Genomic DNA, 19,554 nt, shown 5'->3' on the forward strand with positions numbered 1-19,554 from the left:
GAAAAAATAAAAATTGTGCGAAACGCACCGCACGAAAACAATATTCACATCTCCAACGTTTTTGCCCCTCTCGAGCCTCTGCATCTACTCTCAGCAAAAACTGAATTAAAAACTTGACTAAATTCAGATTTTAAGTTGCCATGGCTCTCAGTCTTCGCCAAAAACAAACGGGTAACTCTCTTGTTCTTTTTAGATCTCTTAGTTAATCATGAAACTGATCGCGAATGAAACTGTGTTAACTTGAACCCGGTTGGTATTTTTAATTCTTTTCCCATGTTAGTTTTGTTATTTAACGAGAAAATTTTTTGAAAGTTTAGTTTTTAATGCATAATTGGAAGTTTTAATAGGAAATAAAAGAAGCTTGGTTTTTATATATTGTGTTTCTGTGATCTGATATTGTTGTTGGTTGGCTGTTTTAATTGAGATGTTTTTCAATCTGATCTGTTAAATTAATATTATTATTCACAGTATTTAACCAGAACTCTTTAGGTGTTTTTAATTTTTAATGCAGAACTGAAATTTTTAATATAAATACCAAAAGTTTAGTTGTTTAATTAAAACCCATTGTGGGTTTTTGATTTCTGGAAAATTTTGTTGAATCCGATCTGGTAATTTGATATTTTTTCTGTACAGAATGTATAGCTAGAATGTTGAATCTGAATCAACCTGTGAATGCGACTGGGATGGCAAATGAAGAGGTTTACAAGATCTTGATATATGATAGGTTTTGTCAAAACATTTTGTCACCGTTGATCCATGTTAAAGATCTACGCAAACATGGGGTGACCCTTTATTTTCTGATTGATAAAGATCGTAAGCCTGTTCATGATGTGCCTGCAGTGTATTTTGTTCAAGCAAACCAACAGAATATACAAAGAATTATAGCTGATTCTTCAGCTTCACTTTATGATAATTTTCACCTGAATTTTTCGGCCTCAATACCTCGTCCACTGCTTGAAGATTTGGCATCTGGGACTTTGAATTCAGATTCTATTCAGAGAATCTCAAAAGTCCATGACCAGTATTTGGAGTTTGTAACTTTGGAGGATAATTTGTTTTCTTTGGCTCAGAAGAGTTCTTATGTTCAATTGAATGATCCAAAAGCTGGGGACAGAGAAATTGAGGATATTATTGAGAAGATTGTTGGTGGATTATTCTGTGTGTTGGCTACACTAGGGGTGGTGCCAATTATAAGGTGTCCACGTGGTGGGCCAGCAGAGATGGTTGCATCTGCATTGGATCAGAAATTGAGGGATCATTTGTTGTCTAAGAACAATTTGTTTTCTGAAGGTGGGAACTTTGTGAGCTCATTTCAGCGTCCGATTTTGTGTATTTTTGACAGGAATTTTGAGCTTTCAGTTGGAATACAACATGATTTTCGATACAGACCACTTGTGCATGATGTGCTTGGGTTGAGGCTTAACAGATTTAGTGTGCAGGGTGAAAAGGGTGGGATGAAGTCGTTTGAGTTAGATAGTTCAGATCCATTTTGGGTGGCAAATGGGTGGTTGGAATTTCCTGAAGTGGCAGTGGAGATTGAGACTCAACTGAATAAGTATAAGAAGGATGTTGATGAAGTGAATAAAAGAACTGGGGGAACTGGTGGAGCTGAGTTTGACGGGACTGATTTAATTGGAAACACAAAGCATCTGATGAATGCAGTGAACTCGCTGCCTGAATTGACTGAGAGGAAGCAGGTGATTGATAAACACACAAACATTGCAACCGTATTATTGGGTGAGATCAAGGAGAGATCTCTTGATTCTTATGCAAAAAAGGAAAATGATATGCTGGTCAGAGGAGGCATAGATCGAAGTGAATTGCTGGCTGTACTTAAAGGAAAAGGCAGTAGGATGGATAAATTGCGGTTTGCAATTTTGTATCTAATTTCTACAGAAACTATCAATCCATTAGAAGTAGAGGCTGTGGAAGCAGCACTTAGGGAGTCTGAGGTTGATAGTAGTGCATTTCAGTATGTGAAGAAGATGAAATCATTGAATGTCTCAATGGCATCAGTAAATTCTGCAAGTAGAAATAACATTGTTGACTGGGCAGAGAAATTATACGGGCAGTCAATTAGTGCTGTGACAGCTGGTGTGAAGAATCTATTATCTGGCGACAGGCAGCTAGCATTGACAAGGACTGTGGAAACTTTGATGGAGGGGAAACCAAATCCTGAAATCGATCCTTACCTCATGTTTGATCCTCGTGCTCCTAAGTCAGGCTCTGGTAGCAGCCATTTGAAGGGACCATTTAAAGAAGCTATTGTTTTCATGATTGGTGGTGGTAACTATATGGAGTATGGCAGTTTACAAGAGCTTGCAAAGCGACAGCAGCCTGTTAAGCATGTTATATATGGAACAACAGAGATTCTCACTGGAGCTGAGTTTGTTGATCAGCTTGCGTTGTTGGGTCAGAAGATGGGATTGGGCAACATAGGTGCCCCTTCAACCCATTAACACATTTATGTTTTTGCATATGCTCATATGCTATTCAAAGCTCCTTTTCTTTGATGGTTGATGCATCAAAAGGGGCCACTACCTGGTTGAGAAAATACAGGTTTTCAAGTGGAATACATGTGTGAAGGCAAGCGATATGGTTGGTCTATGTGCTTGGTTTTTGTGATATCTCCTGCTTGATCTTTCAAATGAGCTTTGAACCTACTCGTTTTTGACAATATAGAACATCTTACTTTTATTACAGGAAGTAGGTATTTGCTATTGGAAAGCTTCTGAAATTATGTCCTCAGAGAATCACGTGTTACATCTTCCCCCATCAATATATGAGTGTTATTCAGATTCAGTTGATGTTCTTGTGATTCTTCTTTTCCTGCTTATGTTGATTGGAAATCTTTAAAAGCTGTATTCTCAAAATGTGACCACAGTCCATTTCTTTTAAATAAAATTACAGTGGGACACTTCACTTCACACTTTTGAAAAAGGCAATTCATTAAGTGAGACATTAGCACAATTAAATCAAATTGCAGGTGATAATAATGTCGATTGTCTTTGTGCAAATATTTTATTCATGCTCCAACCACCCACTATGCTCCAATAATTTTCAGATATGACAATATTATATTCTTAAGAGGTAGGGCTGGGATTGGCATATATTACATGAGTGGTAGTATCTTTATTAATAATTCGTATAATTTTATACATAAATATTAACATATTATTATATAATTAGATAATTTTAAATTATAAATAAAATAATATTAAATTATATAATAATATCTTATTATTTATAAATAAAATTGCACATATTATTTATATATATAATTTTATTAATATTATATATAAACATCACATCTAACAAATAAATTTAAAAAAATCAGCTCTCATGTTGTTTAAAATATTGTTTTATTTGATTATGATAAAAGCTGCGAGATTTGGGAGGGGAGATAATGGGCGTTTTGGGTAAAAGATTACGTTACTTTGTATGATTTATAAGTATAAAATATTTCAGTAATATTTATTATCAATGATAATATAACAAATAATATAATAAATAATTTAATTTTTATCTTTAACTTAAATATTAAAATATTATCAAGATAATATTAATTTCATTATAACTATATATTTATTTGTAATTATTATCAAAACAAAAATAATTTTATTTTCAACTAATATAATAAATAATATAAAAATACTTTATAATAATTATACCCAAAAATATTTAAGTAAAATATTATATCAGTATTCTTTTATTAACTCTAACTCAACACAATAATTATTTATACCTATATATTTTTATTAAATTTTATCAAACATAGTAATAATTCATATTAAATAATCCTCATAGCAATCTTTCAATTTTGATAATAAAATACTCTTTAAACTCAACATCCTATAAGACTAAAATAATGAATGTCCTCGACTGTATATTTGAATGACAAAAGTAAAAGAGTTTAAGCATAAATATGGAAACAAATGTTTGAAATTCATTAATAATTTATTAATATCAAAATTTTAACTTATTTAATATAATGATTATCAATTTAATTATTAAATTCGAGATTTTATTTTTAGCATAATCAATTTAGTTTTTAATAAATGATAAAAGATAAAACTTTAAAAGTTCTTTTTATCTTCTATCCTAAAAGGTAACTCATTTATGGAGGAGTTGTGTATAAAAATAATGCCAACCTTTGGTAGGAGTGAAGTATTACATGAGGTAGGTGTGCTTTGAGGCAGAAATCCTTGTTGGCAATGGAGAAAAGAATTGCCATAGTTGGAGCTGGTATCAGTGGCCTTCTTGCCTGTAAGTATGTCTTGTCAAAAGGTTTCCATCCCGTTGTTTTTGAAGCTCAAAGCAGTGTTGGAGGTGTTTGGACCAAAACCATAGAGACTACTAAGCTACAATCTCCTACACCAGCATTTCAATTCTCAGATTTTCCATGGCCATCTTCTGTCAATGATTTATTTCCCAACCATCATCAAGTCCTTGATTATCTTCAATCTTATGCACATCACTTTGACTTGCTTAAGCACATCAAATTCAGCACCAGGGTTGTCAACATTGCATATGAAGGCGCTTCGGATGAAGAGATTAGATCTTGGAGTTTATGGAATGGCAGCGGTGAACCCTTCAGCTCTCAAGGGAAATGGAAGGTTATAACAGAAGATACACGAACACAATCAACTGAGGTATATACAAGTATCATTTAGAGAAACTTTTTATGTGATTTCTATGGGATAATTTCAGGTTTTTGCTAAGAATGTTAAATCAATATGCAGGTTCACCAAGTTGACTTTGTAGTTCTCTGCGTGGGTCGATTCAGTGATGTTCCGAATTTCCCGGAATTTCCTCCAAACAAGGGTCCTGAAGCATTTCATGGCAAGGTGATACACTCCCTGGACTATGCCACCATGGATAATGAAGCTGCTGCAAACTTTGTCAAAGGGAAGAGAGTTACTGTTGTTGGGTTCCAGAAATCAGCAATGGACATTGCAATGGAATGCACAGCAGCAAATGGTGAGACTACTTAAATAGTTCTTATCATACTCAAAAATCATCTATATTTTTCTGCATATTATTTCATTTTCATTGAATTTCAGGGGTGGAACATCCATGTACAATTCTATACAGGACTGAACATTGGCATATTCCTGATTACTTTCCCTGGGGGGTGCCTTTAGCATACTTTTACATGAACAGATTCGCAGAACTACTGCTGCTTAAACCAGGAGAAGGATTCTTTCTAAGTCTGTTGGCAACAATACTTTCACCAGTGGTATCATATATTTTTTCCTCTTTTTAACTACATTCAAGTAAAAATAAACTTCTCTCCTTGTGTCTAATATACTGAGTATGCAAAAAACAGAGATGGGCATATGCAAAATTTGTTGAAAGTCACATTCAGAAGAAGCTTAGGCTAGGGAAGCACGGAATGGTGCCAAAACACCGTTTCCTTCAAGATATAAGCTCATGTTTGATCTCAATAGTGCCCGAGAAGTTCTACGACAAAGTTGAGGCCGGGAGCATCATTTTGAAGAAATCTCAAAGCTTCAGCTTTTGTGAAGAGGGCATTCTGGTTAAGGGAGAGACTACACCTCTGAAGTCAGATTTGGTCATTTTTGCTACAGGATTCAGAGGTGATAAAAAGCTCAAAGACATTTTTGTGTCCCCGACTTTCCAGGACTGCATAGCTGGCTCTCCAAATGAAAAACTTCCACTCTACAGGTACATAAAAAGCTTGATGCTAAAGTATTCTTTAGGCTTCAGACTTATCAAGGTAACTAATAGCTATATTTTTCCAAATTTGATCAGGGAAATGATTCATCCCCAGATTCCTCAACTAGCAGTGATTGGATTCTCAGAAAGTGTTTCAAACTTGCTAGTCTCAGAGATGGGATCTCGATGGCTAGCAGAGCTGCTTGCTGGCACATTCAAGCTACCAAGCAGAAAAGAAATGGAAAAGGATATAAATGAATGGGATAAATGCATGAAGGAATACTCTGGCCCGTACTACAGGAGATCATGTTTAGCTGTCCAACAAATTTGGTACAATGATCAACTCTGCAAAGACATGGGATGGAACCCGAAGAGAAAGAAAGGATTTTTGGCTGAATTTTTTCAGCCTTATTCCCCAATGGACTATGTTTCATCTTCATGAAGCAAATTTTCCATTCACCATTGCTGTATGCATTTTGAAATTTTCTGCTCCATGACTGTTTTGGATTGTTATTCTCAGTTTTTTTCACCTCATTCTTCTTTTACACTTATTTTAATAGAACTTGTTCTCAATGCACACATAATCGAACTTTCAACGCTTGATAACATTGAAGCATCTAGATTAGGAGCACAGTACTAATTGGGATGACAAAACTAATATTCAGAAGTAATTTGTTCAATCACATAAATCAATAAAACCTGTGGTTTAAGGTTTCCTAACATATCTACAGGCTACAATGAATTGCGCATTGTAAATTAATTGATCTATCAACAACCAAAAAAAAAAACTAATCCACTGAAAGATATCTTTGAGATTATTCTAACTCAACAATTGATGTCCTCTATTCATTCCCAGATTGCTCTGATTTCAGGCCAGCTGAAAAGAAGCAGATTAAGTTCAGAAAATCTATCAACCCTGGAAAGAAAATAAACGCCAAGATCAAATGAAATCAAACCTGATAGAATCAGCAGAACTGTCACAAAAGGTGAATAAAGGAAAACAAAAACCAAAAAAGTAATGAGCTTGCAGTCAAATAATGTGGTAGTAAGCACCAATATATTCCTACTCAAAACTGCATGAATAGAAAAATGTCTCTTTAACCGGATGACAGATTCTTACAGATGCCCTTGTGAAGTTAATTGATACTTTTACATGCATGATAATCGGGTTTTACCTGTTATAAAAACCAAACTAAAATAAAGATATAAAAATTTATAACTATGTTATTACTTTGTTTATATAGTATTTAAAAATTTATTATAACATAAATAAATAACAAAAACAACTCAAGAATGGATTGTGTTTGAACCAATCACAAAAATAAAATATCATTAAATTGACATTAGGCAAACAATAAAAAATTGCTAGTCAGTAAAAATAATGTTATGCATGTAAAAGAATCGCAAACCATGAACTAAAATCAGAATCATTTATATCCACCAACCATGGCTTTCTCTAAATCAGTGTGGAGGAACCACCACGGACCAGTTTTTGATAGTAACCTGAAAAAATAAAAGAATGATCAGAAAATATAAATGTTAAAACACATGACAGAATATGCAAATATTATATCTGCATAAGCACAACACTATCTAGCATGTAAAGAAACGCCATGTTGGTTTGTTTCCAAGTACCTGACAAATCCAGCCACCATACGCAAGGCCATAAAGAGTGCCAAGCCTAACCACACCCCAGGAAGACCAAAAACCCGAGGAGCATAAAGAAGAAATGTAGAAGCAATTGACCCAACCAACATCTAAATGTAACAAAAAAAATGTCATTAAGCCATATGTGAAGTTTTCACAATAAAAAAAAAAAGGTCTATCAAAAGTTTTGAGTTTTCGGTAGGGCTTACCATAGAACAAGCAGCATATGGAAAGTCAGAAATGCCATAATGGAGGCCATCAAAAATAAAAGCCAGTGCAGTAATCGGTTGAGTGGCACTGATAAACTGTAGGAAAGTAAATGAATCTTTATAGAAAATATATAAGACGGCACACAAAAATACATAAAGTACAGTCAAAAAAAGGGAGAATAAAGTTTAAAGAAACAGCTGAGTGTTGATTTCCATACATACCAATATTCCAGTTCTAACTATTCCTAAAACTTTAGGATCTTTGGTGAACAAAGAGGCCAATGATCCAAAAGATAGCCCCAAAATTGCAGCCAAGGAAACACCTGTGACTACTCCTATCTGTAAAAGGAAATGCACATCAAGTTTAAAATTAACATTTCATCCCGCACATCCAGCATAATGAACCTAGAAATCTACGGCTAAAACCTAGGAATTTCACCAAAAAACAAAATGAGTAATTGTGCAGAAAGCTTACCTTTAACACAAAACTAGTAACTTGTTGGACAGTCTTGAAGTCACCTTTAGATACATAACTTGCAATCAGGGCCTACATTTGCAATTTTTTAGGTCAATAAAAAACAGCAACTCAAGTTAAAGCATATCTGAACAGGTATAATTTTCGAACATTAGCTCTGATCAAACAATGTTCAACTTGACTTGACTTTGAAGAAAGCTGACACTGAGAATAAAATTTTATGATAAAAGGTAAACCAGGTGATAAAAATAATTCTGCTAAACCTGGAAAAGTAACTGGCATCAATAAAATCTTTGCACCTGACCAGATGCAGCTAGAGCATCAGTTAGAAGAGATACAGCCAACCAGACTTGCATGCATATTTGATGTGCAGCCATAGCATCTGACCCCTGGCGAGCAGCCATGGACGTCCCCAACGTCATTGTTACCAGAACAGCAAGAGTTCTTCCTAAAAGAAAGCCACCTGCAGAAGCAAACGATTGTAAAAGAAGCGTATAAGCAACTACCACAACAGCATAGCAATACTTGCGTCTATAAATTAGTTGGTATTTCTTCAACAAATAAAGGAAAAGATACTAAATGAAAAACAAAGACAGCTAGGGAAGAAACATACCAGATTTTATATAGCCTCCAAATTTCAGATCTCCCATCTTTGGAAGCAGTAACACAACTTTCTTGTTCAAATACCAGATCATCACAGCAGCAATGATGTACCTAACACATAATGTTTTTTTAAAGATATAATTCAAAATAAAAAATATTGATGGAAGTACAAGAACACATACTGAGACACCACAGTTGACATCGCAGCTCCGCTTATACCCAACTGACAATAATTTATAAATAGGGGAAACAAGAATACAGCAAACGAGTTACCAAGACCTGCATATGGAACATCTGAAAATAGTCAGAACAGAATGAAAAGAAACCAACATGAACTAATAATTACAGATTATAGAGAACTAAAAAAAATGAAGAAAAAACTAAGACTACAAAGGGAAACAAGCCAACCAATCTTACACTAGTAATCATTCAATAAAGTTTATACATGTATATAGCATAGTTAAGTATAAATGTTTGCTGTATTCAATGTGAAAGTTTGGACACAAAATCACACCCCACAATCATCCAACTTTTACAAAAACAGAAAGCAGAAACTTACATGCATTCATGCTCGCAGGAGCACACATATTGAGCTTTTAAATTCTTAATTGAGAAATCATTCTAACACCCTGAATAGTATAAAGGTATCAAATGTAACAAAACCAAGCTTAGAGATTTTAGTGATAGGAAAACGAAAGATCTTGACTTTAAAAATATGTGATCCCCAAATTTGGAAATGTTTAGTAAAAAAACTCAAGCCAGTTTACCCTTATTATATATACATCCAAAATTTAAAGGAAATACTTGCCTAGACATATTAAAGGAGTCTTTGTATCTTTAAAGCCACGAAAGATGCCATTAAGAGCCAAGGAAACCACTACTGCTGGAGCTCCAAGGGCTCTGAGCATCAGAAATCTTTGAGCTGGAGCAAACATCTCAGATGCCTGTAAAAGAAAAAAACAAATGAATTGCAGAAGCATAGACTATGAAATTCTCAGTAGAGAAATACAATCAAATGAAATCTTCCAAGCATAATACAAGTAATAAGTCAAGCTGCATGATTAAACCAACAAAGAGAAAGAATATGCAGAAAATGATATACATACACATAACAAAATACACAGCTAGAGACAGAGAAGCAAAGATTATCAGCAACTACACACGAACTTAGTGATTGAAACTTACTGATGTTACACCCATCAAGTTTAGAAACGGTCCAGAACCCAAAGATAGTGCTAAGGCCTCAAAGATTCCAATCCCAACTGCTAACAGTAAAGCCGTTGACACTGAGGCTAACTGCTTTCTTTCAGTTATCTCAGTTGAAGGTAATCTATTACCACTGCCTCCTGATACAAAAGAATAGCCCTGAGTTTGATATGGTGAACGTGAAAATGCTAAATCTTCAAATATTCAATAAAGAACATCATGGAATTGATTGACAGTTTATATTGACCTGATGTTGAATCCTTAACTGCATTACTTGAAACTTCCTCAGCAACAAAAGAAGTAGCAACACTGAGCAGAGGAAAATTAAATATCTTCGAGATAATATTAAAGATGGATATAGAAACACCAGCAGAAGCCAACTCAACAGAACCTAACCAATAGAATTAGGTTTTCATAAGAAAAGAATAGGAAAAACCAGTGAACCTCAATCCAGCTCAACTTTAAAATAAATCAGAACAAAGCACATATTAGAGGGGAAAAAGGCTGTTAATAGATCAAATACAATAACGCTTTTAATACATCATAAATTTGAAAAACAAGCATATGTGTTACATATTCATTGATACAAAAATGTGACAAATTAAACATCCAACCTACCTAGTTTACCAATATAAGCAGTCTCCATCAGCTGTGCTAAGGGATCAAAAGCCTGTCCAGCAATTGCAGGCAAAGTAAGCATTGTAAGCTCACGCTTGACATCTACAAAATGCGTTTTGTCAACCTCACGATTGGAATCTAGATAGTCACTGATAGGAATTCTTTCAAACTCACTGCAAACAAAATTACAAAAAGAATTGAGACAGCCGTATATGAATTCACATCAAGCAATATTAAAAAATAAATCATAATGTTTTCATATACAAATGAACTGGCTCAACAATAGTAAGCAAATACGCTCAATCAGCCAAGCACAAAAGGAATATTTATATAATACAAAATTGCAAGCATGTTATTCACATACAAATCCACAATGCAACCCAAAACTAAGGTTAAAAAAACAACCAAATGATGTGTTTTCAGTCTTACGGATGCTTTATGGACAAATGATTGAAACCACTCTCATCTTTCAAATTAAACCTCTCCTCCACATCGGCAGAATCCACACCCAAATCAGAATTCAGTTGATTATAAACCACAGGAGATTTAGAATTTCTACCGCGAGTAACCAAGAATGGCACACTACTTTTATGCTCCAAGGACAGGCGGCAATATCTATCTAACGCTACACAAGAATCACGAACTCCACCTTGTTGCAATTGAAACCTTGATGCAATTGCTTTGCATACTGAATTCTGCTGTCTACTTCTAGTTCTAAGTCCACTAGAAAGTCTACCACCATTAAGTTGTGTAGTCGTCATTGTCTAAAATGTACTAGCACTGTAAACCAAAAACATGCAAAAGCAAAACATCAGATTTCAAAACTGAATTATAACCGTTAATAATCATATCAAGAATCGGTTACAAACATAATTAAAGCCCTAGTCTTTGCCCATATTTTGGCATCAAAAATAAAATTTTTTTTTTTCAATAACCATCAAATGGGTTGATACCTAGAGAGTAAAATCAGAATTAAACTGTGGCTTTGTAATGGGTTATTAAGATAACAAAATCAGAACAAAAAAACAGAGTTAAAAAACATGACAAACCTCAAAAATAAAAATAAATAAAGAGACTTTTAAAGAGTGAAACAGGAATTAAAATGGATGAAAAACGAGATAGTAGACAAAGGATAGCGAGTGTTTGTTTCTTGTGAAAAATGAGAGACACCAAGTAAAGGAAAGAAAAACCTGAAACGTTTACAACTTTAAAAACAGATCAATAGAAACAAATTACAAAGGAAGAGGAAGAAGAAGGCGTTACGTGGATTCCAAGTAATAGACAAAGCAAGGGTTGGGTCGTTGAGTTCGAGAGCTTCGGCGTACGGAGTTTTAAGTTTAATATTTGTCTGTTGAATCCCAACTCAACTCGACTCCACCCACGATGCTCATTTTGTGTTTTGCAACTTCGAAATCTCTACTCGCAAGTTTCTGCAGTCGCTTTACAGATTTATTGTGATGGGCTTTCAAAGCTAAGGGTGTTTCATATTAAACCAACTATCACGCTAGACTAGCTTGGCCCAAATTCTGACAAAAATTTTGAGTAGGCCCAATTAGAAACCCTGAAGTCGCTTCTTTATCTAAATCACCGCTAACAAATGTATTTTTAACATCCAACCAATAGAGTTGTCAATCCAAAGTAACTGCAAAGGAAAAGAGTCCTCAGATCGTGTTCAGTTTTGCTACAAGGGCAAAGGTTTCCTGTTAATCAATCGCATAAGATTAAGTAAATCCTTTAACGGCAAAACAAGCGTTAAATATGTCTATATCACCATTTTCTTTGCATTTTGCAGTGACAATTTCCAGCTGACTTTTTCCCAAGTAGATTAGTTAGTTACCACATTTGGTTTTATTTGTCCACCGAATTCCTTGTAATTGGGTTTTGACTTGTGTGGTTGCCAGAATATGATTTGATGAAGAAAGATCGCAAAGCTTACCTCGCTGGCTATCATTCAACATATGACCAAGATGAAAACGGAGACGTTTTAGCATAATTCATTTTGAGTCCTTCCATGGAAGAACATTTAATACAAACAACATTTCTTTATTTGGTTATGCAACTGGATAGAATTCTAACAAAATTGGAGTGGGCCTATCAGGACCAAAGCTTTAACAAGGTCAAAGTCAGCATCTATTAACTATTAAAAGAAAAAAAAATTAAGTGCACAACCAGCATTATTTTGCACCAGGTTAAATACAATAAACACAACGAAAAGCAAATGTTCGATTACTTCTCCTCCAGGCGCCGAAGCACTGATTCAGCAAAGCTTTGTTGCCTGCAAGCAAAAGTTTGACCAATTAAGTTGAGAGTTGTAATTAAAGAAAGCATTTGAAAGTTCAGCAAACAAAAATATAGAACATATATGAGAAAATAAGTTTTCTTCTCCAGATGTTTGGTTGCAGGCATAAATTGGCAAATATTTAGTTTCAATCAAATAAAATTAAAGGCATTTGATTTACTTTCGCTCTCTATGTTTCGGGCTAGGGCGAGAATACTTCAGATATCCATCCCAAGGAACCTTTTTAAGACCTGCTCGAACAGATATTATGTCCCTCACCCTGCACACAATTAAAATAGAGTGAGAATTTGAACTTACGAGAAGTAGATCTTTAGGCCTCTTACTGAATGCAACTCAGAAAGAAGATTATTCACCTCTCTGCAAATTCAATGGGAGTCTCTCCTGGCTTTAGGGTCTGGGGTTCCAAGTACCATACATCACAAACAACGGCCCAGGATGTCATCAACTGAAGCAGATGCATTGTGAAGGACTGCCTGCAAATAACAAAATCAATCCTAGACTCACATATCTCAAATTTGACAAAGGCGAAGCCTCAATAATATAATTTTTTTTAAACATTGTATTGCCCCTTGTCACATAACCAGAAAAAATATACATCAGATCCCCTACCACGCAGCAAATCCTAATACCCTGTAATATCTATCAAATGTTTTTTACAAATGTTTCAAATGGTTGATTGTGGACACCTCCATCCACTCATCATGGGATGTGGAGTATTTGGAAAAACAAAAATTACAATTTCTTTCCTTACTTTTGGTGTATTATTGTAATAGTTAAATAATTTATGTAATTGTATAAACGGTTCCTTACTTTCGACTGTTCCAGAAAGCATCAACAAAAATTTTGTTGTACTTGATTGCAACAGGGCAAACAGTGCAGCCAAGTTCAAAAGCACCCTATTCATCATCACAAAAAGATTATTATAAGTATGAACAACTTAAGAGAAGACAAAGCCCAAAAATCTGGTCCCAGACAAGAATTTGTTATACCTTCTTGAACATAACAGTATAGTGGTTATTTACACAAGTTCCTTCAGGAAAAATAAGAAGAGGGTTACTGTCAGCCCGCTGAACATGCTCTCTTAACCTGAATTATACAAACTCAGTTATCACAACATGCTCATTGTCATTGGAAATTTCTTCTAACATAAAATTCCATATTTCACTTACTTTTTAGCTACAACTTCACGATCCTTTGCTTCTGCACGGTTAAACCATATACACCCTACACTCTCTAATATAGTGCTTTGCAACAGTCCTACAGGAAAATCAGAAATAAATTATAATGCTTCAATTCCAATCAAAATTATATTTAGCCATTTGCAATAGACAACCAAGTAAATTAGAAGGGAAAGTTCAAAACATGTACAACTATGTGTACAATCTCAATTGACAACATTAATACTAGTCTACAATGAGAGATTCCTCAGCCACCGACAAAGTGACAAACTTTGTTTTCTTTACAATAAGGCATTGTCTGTCAAATCATAAAGCTATGTTTTATCTTATCTAAATACTGAAATAAAATTTTCAAGGTGTAAGCGTATAGGAAGTTGAGAAGGGTTAAAAAAGGAAAATAGAGAATAAAATAAAAGGCTGAAAATATCAGAACAGCATTTATTTAAGAGTGTAGTGCATTATGGTAAATATTGCCTACTATAGTCTTCAGACAAGCTTACCTCACCCTCAAATTCACTTTTGGGCTTCATACAGATGTCCTGCACTCAAAGTCTACTTAGTTGAGAAGACCCAAAGCTCATAAAATTGTCTAGACTCATTCACTAGTGATTGCAAGACACAACAATTTTACACCTTCGAGCTGAATACAATGTTTCCACGTCAAATCTAAGGTTCTAAAAGTGGCTGGAGAATTTAGGTATTTGCTAAGCATCTAGACATAAATTTTGGAAAAAGAATATCAATATACCATTTTTTAATTGTTTTTAATTGATGCATAAGCCGCTTAGTTTAGGGTCTAGGGTTTTGCCATAAGAAGATTTCATTGTAAACACACCCCACCTAGAATCCAACATCTATTAACAAGAACATGGCAGCTCTAAGTTCCGTGTAAGTTGCTTAACATATATTTTGAATTAATAACTTACCAACCCATCCAGGGTGCTTCTGCATAATGACAGCAAATGCAGTCATCTGCTCTAAGACAATGAAATCAATCATGGATGTATGATTGGCCACAAAAACCTGTTCAACCAAACAAGAGCTCATCTAAACATCTAAGCAAATGATTATCACAAGCAAAACTAAATAAAAGGAAACCGAAAATTAATTCTAAAATAGCAAAATTTGTAGCCAAATGAACCTGCTTAGGCCGCATGCTAGGCCTAGGCCCATGGTACTTGACAACTCCAGTCCATGATGCAACAAAGAAGCTGCATATTAACTCAACCAAACACCTCTAAAAGGAACAAGCAACAAGAAAAAAGTTAGGCACAGCAATGTGCTTAGCAGGATGCTACCTAGTAGAAAAAACAAAAAAGAATGAAGATCATGTACACATAACAATTAACTGAGCAGCATATATAATGATAAGAATAATATGATAACTGTTACACAACCATCTTTCATCCAATGTATATTACAATAAACAAGGATTTTTGCCTTTTCTGCTGACTTCCACAGCTGTTATTTTAGTCCAATCCAGAGAACACCATATAAACTTTGGTGAATGAAAAATCGGATAATGACGTTATAAAATGAGACAAAAGCTTGTCAATCCTATAATCTAACAAGAAGCTGATGAAGGGGATAGGGGCCAAATTAATTTTCTCATTTACTTCACATGCCATCAGACCTCACAAATCGAACATGCACTCAATGTGTCTACAAAGAGCCTTCATCAACATTCACAGTCCATTTGGGATGAGAGTTATTCAATGGATTTCTGATAAGATATAACCTTAGTAAAAAATTCAGTAACAAATATTTTACAGTGCTAAAATATAAGCATCACAAGGGGTCCATGTATGTCCTTGTATATGTGTCTACATTTAGGTCCCCCTTGGCAACTGTATATGCACCCTACCACTAAAAACTACCAAATATATCTTCACATGACTAGATTCCTTGTAAGAGTATGTCTTACCAACAAACACACATGATTAAAAAGAAGTAAAGTCAACAAATTTGCAAAGAAGAAGACGCACCTTCATGTAAAGCATCACACAAATCAGGCAGGGGATGCAACAGTCCAATAAGTTCATTTTCAGGGCCAGAAAATAATTGCAAATTACAATATAAAGATATCAATTCACTTATTAACATACACTGAAGAGAAAGGGAATGGTAGAGAAAAGTTTTACTAGATAAACCACAATAAATGGCTAAAAATAAGAAATAGAAACAAGCAAAAACTCATACCTCTAGCTTTCTCCTCAACTTATCATGTCCTTTCAGCAGAAAATGCACTGGAATGAAGGATGAAAGGAAGATTATCCATCCTATTGTCAATACTATGACCCTGCATATTCAACCATGCTCGTCAGAAAGGTGGAAATGCAATGATTAGGAAATTTATTAACATTAAAAGTAAAACAACAGAAAATTCCACTTCAACACAACTTATCATCACAATCAAAGCATTCCGAAAATATGGTTAAGCAGAATGTATATAAACTCATCACTGTAACCGTTCTAATCAACTTACTGTCAAAAAGAACTTATAAATTATAAACCATATCTAAATTAGACAGAGCATTCTTTTATAACAACTAAAAACCCAAATGACCTAAAGTCTATTTGGGAAAAGTAAATTTTACTAGAAACAATGATTCAATCCACGCTCAACAAAAGACAGAATCACAACAGTAAGGGGGCTCATATCAACATATATAACGTCAAAGAAGGAAAGTAATCATTTTTTTCCATAAAACCACCAATATTTCAAAAAAGGTGGCAAAGTAGATAAACACTACAAGTCTTTACAATGACAGCGCAACATTTAGATATGATCCAATCAAAAGCATAGATACTCTTAGCACATAAAACAGTTGAACTCACAAATGATAGACAAGAAACACTTACCTGACAGGAAAAAGAATGAAATATCGAATGACCACACCACAACACCACAGAGGAAACAAATATATATTCCAGTTCCAAGGTTCCGGTGGATTTGATTTGAAACATCGTGTAAACGAGTCCTGTTCAGTCATTATAATAATAACATCAATGTCTATATTCTTCTCACAAAGATCACCAAGTAGAAAGGTTTAATTTCTTCTAAACAGTAGAAATTATCAACTACTAATTGTAAAATTTGCCAATAGATTATATTCTGTTCATAAATTGTACCTTCAATTTTACTATATTCATATTGCATAATCCCATAAAATAACAACTAGTAACGATAAACCAATCATTTCAAATACCAGCAGAGTAACTTTACATTCCATGTAACATTGTTTCAGTAAGGTTACATGGAATATATATTTGTTTTTAATCTAAAACAAAGTTATCAGTAAGGTTACCGGACGGTAACTAAAAAAATTTAAAAAAAAAAAACTTACATCTACAATGGCGCCAGCAGCCTCTGTAAGCGTAGGCGAAATGTCAAGTAAATCTCGCCTGAAAATCAAATCCAAACAGAGATAATAAACAGCGTTTAATCGAATCCAATTGAAATAATTGATCTCCAATAAGCTACAGAAAGACGAAACGGAGAAGAAGGAAATCGAAGTTAGGTTACGTACAGACGAAGCTTGCCATGAGGCTCGTGGATGGAAGATCCAGAAGGGAGATAGTCCTCTATATTAGGTCGATCCAGATCGAGTTCGGAGCTGGAGGACCTGAGCTCGCCTGGACTCGCCATCGTTTTGTTCTAGTTGTTGGCGCCGTTTTTGGGTGGAAGACTTGGTGGCTGGCGTGTTGATGGCGCAAGTTTTCTTCTTATAGTAAAATAAAGTAATTTTTAAAATTTTTGCATTTTGATTTTCGTGGTCAGCTTTTTAATATAGGATAACTTTTTGCACGAAATCGAATTTATTTAGGCTAAACATTATTTCCTACCCAAAGTTTGTTGAAAGGACAACTTTTACTTTTAAATTTTAAAAATTCAACTTTTCATCTTCCATCTATCTCCATTGGCCAAGTGAAAAGACAAGAAGTTAATTTTGCATAAATTTTTTTAATTTCTTTTTTTCTCTTGTTCTTTCTTTTCTTTTCCTTATTCTTTTTATTTTTTTATTTTTCTATTATTCATTTTTAAAAGTTTAGAGTACAAACTACAATTTTTAAAATTTTAATCTATTCTTTAGTTATTCAAAAATGTTAATTATATCATCAAATAATTAAATATTATAAAGATTATTAAAATTATATATTTTTTAAAAATTAAAGTGATAAATATTAAAATTGATAAAAATATACTAAAAATTTAATATTTATATTAAGTGTTAATAATTATTTCTAAATAAAAACTTTAACAGATTCATTAATATAATTTGATAATGGATGAGGATTCAATTTTTTAAAATTTAAAAGTAAAAATTGTCATTTCACCAAACTTTGAGTAAAAAATAGTGTCTTGGCCATTTATTTGTTTTAAAATTAAATTAAAATTGTATTATAAAATTGAAAATTTAATATTGGAACCTTCGATTAATGGATGAAAAGTTTGAGCAATGGGATATTGTGGTTGTGGATGTGGATGTGACAGTTATTCAAAATACAAACATCTTCTAGTAAAATCTGGATGGTATTATTTTGTTTGATTCCTATGGGAATCGTGGTCCACGTCTTCATGTGAATACTGATTTTTGGTTGTGTTTGGCCTAATTTGGGCATGCTCAACAACATTCTCTTTCCCGCAAAATCTTGGAAAAAGAGTTATTTCCCCTCCAATTTAACGTAATTTTATAAACACATTTACGACAGTTAAAAAATATAAATATTTATTTATTAACTAATTTTTATTCAAAATTTTTATTAGATGAAAGTGGTAAAATTGTTATTTTCTCTTAAACCTTAAAAATTTGTAAAAATTCTCCCCTTAATTTGGTAAACTAACATTCTCACCTCTCCCCCCCAAGATTAAGTTTTTAAAAGTGATATTTCTCCCTTTTCAAATTTCTTGGTGAATGACCATTGCTCTCTCCTTCTAACACCTTCTCTCTATTTGAAGCCCTCTTCCCTTAGTTGGATTTCATCTTAACTATGATGACTTGTCTAGACCAAGGATTCGTCATCTCTGGCATCTATCATTGGTCTAAACTCGTCGTTGTCATCCAAACAATAACGATTCGTTTGGACGATATCTTTTATTATTTAAACGAAGGGTTTTGTTTAGATTATTTCGATCCAAACAAAATTTAGTTAGAGGGAGAGAGATTTAGATGAAGAGAAGATGTCGGAGGGAGAGCCATTATCGGGAGAGAGAGAGTAGTTGTCGTTTGTCGAGAAATTTGAAAGGAGAGAAAATATTACTTTTTAAAATTTAATTCTAACAAAAAAATATTAATTTTCCAAATTAAAAAGAGAAATCATTATAAATTTTTAGGGTTTAGGGGAAAAATAATGATTTTACCATTCCTTTTAACAAAAAATAACTTATGAGTGGGTATTTGAATTTTCAACTGTTACAGATATGCTTTCGAGATTACATTAAAATTTGGGTGGAAAATAGTCTTTTACCCCAAAATTTTAGTTATTTAATTTATCCCTTTATGAGATTTATTAATTTCCATCAATTTTAATCATAATTATATTTTAATGGTAAAGGTATGACTAACATAACTTAGTACCGTATCTTTACATTTCAGTAAATAATGAAATTATATGTACTAAAAATGTATATAAATTATA

General features: G+C 33.7%; 4 protein-coding genes across 9 annotated transcripts; 2 read left to right on the top strand and 2 right to left on the bottom strand.

Annotated features, from left to right (window-relative positions):
- The first annotated feature begins 9 nt into the window (after nucleotides 1-9).
- Nucleotides 10-2,802, top strand: LOC123228102 (SEC1 family transport protein SLY1-like). The gene is made up of 2 exons (XM_044653322.1): nucleotides 10-171; nucleotides 634-2,802. The coding sequence occupies exons 1-2, from the start codon at nucleotides 141-143 to the stop codon at nucleotides 2,457-2,459; spliced, it is 1,857 nt and encodes a 618-aa protein (XP_044509257.1). The 5' UTR covers nucleotides 10-140; the 3' UTR covers nucleotides 2,460-2,802.
- Nucleotides 2,803-4,191: 1,389 nt separating this feature from the next.
- LOC123228384 (probable flavin-containing monooxygenase 1) lies at nucleotides 4,192-6,246 on the top strand. The gene is made up of 5 exons (XM_044653768.1): nucleotides 4,192-4,652; nucleotides 4,743-4,980; nucleotides 5,064-5,239; nucleotides 5,330-5,688; nucleotides 5,776-6,246. The coding sequence occupies exons 1-5, from the start codon at nucleotides 4,215-4,217 to the stop codon at nucleotides 6,119-6,121; spliced, it is 1,557 nt and encodes a 518-aa protein (XP_044509703.1). The 5' UTR covers nucleotides 4,192-4,214; the 3' UTR covers nucleotides 6,122-6,246.
- A 70-nt stretch (nucleotides 6,247-6,316) lies between these two features.
- LOC123228383 (protein DETOXIFICATION 45, chloroplastic-like) lies at nucleotides 6,317-11,858 on the bottom strand. 6 transcript variants are annotated; one of them, XM_044653765.1, is made up of 16 exons: nucleotides 11,701-11,858; nucleotides 10,867-11,217; nucleotides 10,438-10,610; nucleotides 10,067-10,210; nucleotides 9,799-9,959; nucleotides 9,422-9,557; nucleotides 8,796-8,892; nucleotides 8,624-8,724; nucleotides 8,310-8,473; nucleotides 8,011-8,082; nucleotides 7,758-7,874; nucleotides 7,536-7,631; nucleotides 7,315-7,436; nucleotides 7,125-7,182; nucleotides 6,636-6,653; nucleotides 6,317-6,556 (listed from the first exon to the last, which is right to left on the bottom strand). In XM_044653765.1, exons 2-15 carry the CDS (start codon nucleotides 11,196-11,198, stop codon nucleotides 6,645-6,647), a joined length of 1,782 nt encoding a protein of 593 aa, XP_044509700.1. In that variant the 5' UTR covers nucleotides 11,199-11,217; nucleotides 11,701-11,858; the 3' UTR covers nucleotides 6,317-6,556; nucleotides 6,636-6,644. The 6 variants fall into 6 exon arrangements, 5 of the variants coding, with proteins under 5 accessions (XP_044509700.1, XP_044509699.1, XP_044509701.1 ...); XR_006504675.1 differs by having other exon boundaries at nucleotides 6,636-6,752; XM_044653764.1 differs by lacking the exon at nucleotides 6,636-6,653.
- A 601-nt stretch (nucleotides 11,859-12,459) lies between these two features.
- LOC123227057 (glycerol-3-phosphate acyltransferase 9) lies at nucleotides 12,460-17,665 on the bottom strand. Its single transcript, XM_044651682.1, has 12 exons — nucleotides 17,445-17,665; nucleotides 17,262-17,319; nucleotides 16,777-16,895; nucleotides 16,114-16,213; nucleotides 15,056-15,151; nucleotides 14,841-14,937; nucleotides 13,906-13,993; nucleotides 13,726-13,822; nucleotides 13,547-13,632; nucleotides 13,090-13,209; nucleotides 12,897-12,995; nucleotides 12,460-12,712 (listed from the first exon to the last, which is right to left on the bottom strand). Exons 1-12 carry the CDS (start codon nucleotides 17,561-17,563, stop codon nucleotides 12,664-12,666), a joined length of 1,128 nt encoding a protein of 375 aa, XP_044507617.1. The 5' UTR covers nucleotides 17,564-17,665; the 3' UTR covers nucleotides 12,460-12,663.
- Nucleotides 17,666-19,554: the final 1,889 nt, after the last annotated feature.

The sequence above is a fragment of the Mangifera indica genome, chromosome 10 (assembly GCF_011075055.1).
Source record: "Mangifera indica cultivar Alphonso chromosome 10, CATAS_Mindica_2.1, whole genome shotgun sequence".
In the NCBI taxonomy this organism is placed as follows: Eukaryota; Viridiplantae; Streptophyta; class Magnoliopsida; order Sapindales; family Anacardiaceae; genus Mangifera; species Mangifera indica.